The 5,126-nt window shown below is 49.1% G+C and overlaps 1 protein-coding gene across 1 annotated transcript in view; it reads right to left on the bottom strand.

The window, feature by feature from the left end:
- Positions 1-1,124: 1,124 nt before the first annotated feature.
- LOC139350633 (CCR4-NOT transcription complex subunit 2-like) overlaps positions 1,125-5,126 on the bottom strand; it is an 11,682-nt gene continuing 7,680 nt past the window's right edge. The window contains exons 7-15 of the mRNA XM_070992129.1: positions 4,920-5,045; positions 4,543-4,673; positions 4,236-4,356; positions 3,933-4,089; positions 3,422-3,483; positions 3,215-3,264; positions 2,991-3,091; positions 2,562-2,706; positions 1,125-1,837 (exon numbers count right to left, since the gene is read on the bottom strand). Of these exons, the coding sequence (XP_070848230.1) occupies positions 1,751-1,837; positions 2,562-2,706; positions 2,991-3,091; positions 3,215-3,264; positions 3,422-3,483; positions 3,933-4,089; positions 4,236-4,356; positions 4,543-4,673; positions 4,920-5,045 (980 nt within the window). The 3' untranslated portion in view covers positions 1,125-1,750. The remainder of the gene's footprint in view (positions 1,838-2,561; positions 2,707-2,990; positions 3,092-3,214; positions 3,265-3,421; positions 3,484-3,932; positions 4,090-4,235; positions 4,357-4,542; positions 4,674-4,919; positions 5,046-5,126) is intronic.

Here is a 5,126-nt window from a genome sequence, read left to right as displayed (position 1 = left end):
CTGTCTCACTGATCAGACCGTCCTCTGACGCTGTCTCACTGATCAGACCGTCCTCTGACGCTGTCTCACTGATCAGACCGTTCTCTGACGCTGTCTCACTGAATGGACCGTCCTCTGACGCTGTCTCACTGATCAGACCGTCCTCTGACGCTGTCTCACTGAATGGACCGTCCTCTGACGCTGTCTCACTGATCAGACCGTCCTCTGACGCTGTCTCACTGATCAGACCGTCCTCTGACGCTGTCTCACTGATCAGACCGTCCTCTGACGCTGTCTCACTGAATGGACCGTTCTCTGACGCTGTCTCACTGATCAGACCGTCCTCTGACGCTGTCTCACTGATCAGACCGTCCTCTGACGCTGTCTCACTGAATGGACCGTCCTCTGACGCTGTCTCACTGATCAGACCGTCCTCTGACGCTGTCTCACTGAATGGACCGTCCTCTGACGCGGTCTCCTATTCAAAATATTTAGTTCAAGTATTTTCTCAAATCGTGTTTCAGAGCAGCAACAACCAGCTCACATCACTTCCTGAAGTGCTTTTTTCTAGAAGAATTCTTTAAAAAAAGGAGGGATTTCCACTTCAGCAGGACTGAAAATCTCTCCACCCGTAGGTTCTTTTAGGAACATCATGGGATCAACGACTTGAAAAGCTGGAGAATTTTAACTGCGACGATCAAAGCAAACAAAGGAAAAAGAGAAAATTAGACTGATTCATTTCCAGACTTTTTTCTTGGAAACTTTTTTTTACGAATCCTGCAGCTGGATCAATCAAACACGGAGAATTACAAAATGTGTATTAATCCGCTGCTGAAAATAGTCCCAAAGGAAAGCACCATTTCCTCCTGTCTGACTTGTGTGAGCAGCTCTTTTAGGAATGATTGACCGGATTTAGATCTGCACACGAGCTTTGACCAATACCAGAGGAACGACAGAATAAAATCTGAATTTTAACTTCAGAGTAACGGAAAATAAAACGTGTGGTGAAAACAGAGGTCGAACACGTCCCGCCCACAGAGACCTTCGTCCGTCTGCTCAGCCAATCAGCGTTTGTCTGCTGAACTTTAAGCTCAGAGCGAGACCAGAGCCGCCGACGTTCTCATGAACACCAACAAACCCAAAAAGATAGTTTTCTGCTTTTATTATGAAATAGTGCTACAATGTACATTGCATTTCCTCTCCTGACTCACGGCTGTCTGCTCGTGTGTGTGTTCTGATGAAACGCTGAAAACAAAGATGGTGAAGAGTTTGAGCTCCTTGGAGGTCAGAGGTCAGAGGTGCGACACAGGGAGTGAAATAATTATCCATCCTGACAGGTGATTTTATTCTGTGTTAAAATCTGGTTCTTCTTAAAAGCTTCTCTAGACAAAAATAGTCAATTCTTAAGACTGAATAGAAACATGGATCACTCGATCAGATGGACACTTATTCAGAGCTCGTGTCGGCGGTCGGACTGTGCGGTGTGTCGACGTGAGGCCTGCGCTCCACGCGACACACCGACCAAACCAAAGTCATGGAGGCGGGTGGGAAATAAAATTCAAAAAAACAGAACGAAAGAAAGAAAATGAGGCAAAGAACAAAGAAAATCTGAAAAGTCTATTCAGTGTTTGGAGGGCGGGAGCCGGGACGTCCTCTCCCGTCCCCAGTCCTTATTGGCCAGATTCACTTTGAGTGTGTGGAGGTGGAAAAACCTAGAGGGGTGATGAGCCAGGAGGGCCAATGGCAGGCAGGCAGGAGGAGGTAGAGCCAATCAGAAGGCCTGCTGGGCAGGATTGTAGTTGAATGTGGAGGGAACATGAGGTCTTTCTTCTAGTTTGTCATATTCCAGATGAAACTCCTGAAAACAGACACAGACTCAGATTTACTGTGGCGTCAGGATGCGTCAGAGCGTCAGAACGTGAACGTCGGCCTTGCTCGCTCGTGTTCTGAGTTTCACGATCCAAATACGACTCGAAACGCTCTTTTTAAACAGTTCTGACAACATTTTACCGACTACAGGACTTCAGATCAGCCAAGACGGTCTACAGTCATCAGTGTGTACAAAGAAAGTGAGGCTGGACGGGGCTGCAGACCCAGACCTGCAGATCCAGACCTGCAGACCTGCAGACCCAGACCTGCAGACCTGCAGACCCAGACCTGCAGACCCAGACCTGCAGACCTGTGTTCATCTTTAAACTGCAGGGTGCCAATGAAATCAATCAAAAGAAACCTGATCAGCAAATACTTGATAAGTGATTAACTGTCAAAGCTAAACGGAGACATTTCAAGTGGTGAACTTTAAAGATGAAGAGCGCACAGAGCTGCAGCTTGATCGTTTGAGCCTCTCAAATTTGACAGTTTGCTGCTTTTTCTCATCTTAAATGCAACAGTAAAGATCGTCTCCCTTCCAAGACATGTGAGGACATGTGAAGACAAAGTTTCAGATCAGAGGATCCACTGAGGAAATGATCGTCAGCTACAGGCGCTTTACATACAGGCCAGTTCTGACATCGTCCTTTGATGTGTTTTAGGAGGAAAACGCGCGCGTGCGTGCGTGCGTGCGTGTTTGTGTGTGTGTTTACCTTGGCCACCTTCCTCCAGTTGAGGCAGTCGAAGAAGTAGTAGGTCCCTCTCTCGTAGGCGTTGGTCTTCAGCGTGGGCTCCATACCCGGAGCCCGGGTGATCCAAACCCGCTCCTCTTTATGGTACCTCCAGTCCCTGTTAAACCTGACACACACACACACACACACACACACACACACACACACACACACACACACACACACACACACACACACACAGAATGTGAACATGTAGAACCTCGTTAAATGTCTTCCTTTAATTAAGACAGGAGGCAAGAAAAAATCTGTATATGAAGAAGAATAAAGAGGAAGTGACATCACAGCAAAGAAACTGTGAGAAAAAGAAAGTGACTTGAACTTTTCCGTTTTAATCAAAGTGTGTACTTTCTGTGTGTGTGTGTGTGTGTGTGTGTGTGTGCGTGCTCTCACAGCTCTACTGCAGCCAGCAGTTGTAGTAGATCTCCTCCGTTCATGTAGTACAGATAAAACAGCAGATCTTCACCATATCGAGACAACTTGATAGCTGCTAACTGCAGACAGGACAGAGCGGGACAGGTTGATGTAGGTTAAGTGAGACGTCTTCCACGTTACTAAAGCGCGTCTCCGGACGAGTCAAACAGCATGTACTCAGTGCAGCAGGATGAAGGACGTACCTTGTCCCTTATGTGGATGTTGGTTAAATACTCTGAGGGGACGTGGAAGTCTGCAGGAAGAGGAGGACAAAGTCATCACAGAGGGAGAGGGACTAAATGTCCTTTCTCTGCGAGACATCGGGCTCACACACTCCACTGCTTTATGAAAGTGATCAAAGCACCTGATGGACGTGAGTAAGTAATCAGACATTTGCTGCGGAGACTCACCGATGTCCTGCGGTCGACACGGAGCCGACGCCCAGGGAGACGCAAACTTAGGATAGAGATTCCTGACAGAGACGGAAGACAGCGAGGCGTCAGACTCAGCTTTGACTGTGTGAGGACAGAGAGTCTGCGCTCGCTCGCGGTCTGACATTTAATGTGACATGTGAAGTGATTTCAATGAAATTTGACTATTCTAAGGTTGAACTTGGTCTTTTTTCCTGCATGAGGCATTCAAGGACTGTTGGAAATTTGAAAATTGGATGAATCAATAATGAAAATCATTGTCATTTAGTGATTCTACTGGTTTGGGTAAAACTGAAGTCCACACAGATGAGCCATGAGTGGCATTAACATCATGAGGGGTAATAAAGATCAGTCTGGACAGACTGAGCCAGCTCCTCTCTGTCTTAAACCTGGACCTGTGCACTGATCTGAGGTCTGTATCGGTTCTGTCACCTGCACATAAACTGTGTGTGTGTGTGCGTGTGTGTGTGCGCGCGCGTCTTCATCGTACTCAGGTGAGTTGAGGTTGAGGCCGAGCGTGGTGAGGTCGGAGCCCAGGGCCAGGTGGACCATGCCGGGGTCCGTCTCCGCCGCCCGGATGAATGTTAGCAACCCGATCATCCCGAACTGATCCGTTACCATGCCGACCGGGATGTTGGTCACACGGCCTGGGACACACAGCCAGACAGACAGCCAGACAGACAGCCAGACAGACAGACAGACAGACAGACAGACAGACAGACAGAGGACACGTGAGGCTGGTGTCGGCTGAAATCTGCCGTCACTGGTGCGTGGACGTGTGCGTGCGCCTCACCGTCAGGAAGCACCTGAATCCCTTTCTTCTGCTGGTTGTTGTTGCTCGGCGCAGAGCTCTTATCGCCGGGGAACTTTGGACCATCTGAGCTGGAGGCGGGCTTTCCTGACGAGTTCAGATTCTGATTGGACAGAAACGGAGGGAAAATATATTCCTAAGAAACGGGACGAATCAGGACACGAGCACACAGCATCAGCGAGGGCAGGACACTGGACAGAAGACAGGAGGACAGGAGATGGAAAAAAGAGGAGAAAACAGCAGAGAGAAAAGAGGAAAACAGGAAACTGAAAAGAAAAAAGGCTCTAACTGTTTTGCTGTCTTCGTTGGTGCTGGTGGGGTCTTTTGTTTGGTAGTTGGGCCCAGGGAGGGCGGGGAAGTCTTCGTTATGGATGGAGAAGTCCTGCGACTGTTCACTGGACGGCTTGGTGACCATGCCAACTGGAAACCGGAGGAAAAGCAGTTAGCCACGCGCTAACGATTACAACGGAAGATTTTAATAGAAACACACGCAAAGAGCGACAGCCACACGACAGAACAAAAGCCTGCACACACACAGTCACCGCCAGTGTTTTCAGAGGGAACTCAGAAATCCACCAGCACCACACACACACACACACACACACACACACACACACACACACACACACACACACACACACACACACACACAGGGCTCTGTGTTACCGTAAGGGGCCCGACCAGCCAGCGGGTTGAGCAGCGGGGTGGGATTTGAACCTCCGTCCCTCCGACTCCTGTCCGCTAACGCCGGGAAATCTGACAGGTCCAACCCCGTCACGTTCTCGCTGCCGTCTACATCAGAAACAAAGCGACAGCCGTGTTTTCACCAAAAGCCCGAGCGAGGCGTCAGACGTCAAAGCGCAGCAGCTCAGA

Source organism: Chaetodon trifascialis, chromosome 22, assembly GCF_039877785.1.
Source record: "Chaetodon trifascialis isolate fChaTrf1 chromosome 22, fChaTrf1.hap1, whole genome shotgun sequence".
In the NCBI taxonomy this organism is placed as follows: Eukaryota; Metazoa; Chordata; class Actinopteri; order Chaetodontiformes; family Chaetodontidae; genus Chaetodon; species Chaetodon trifascialis.
This window is presented reverse-complemented; position numbering and strand designations above follow the sequence as displayed.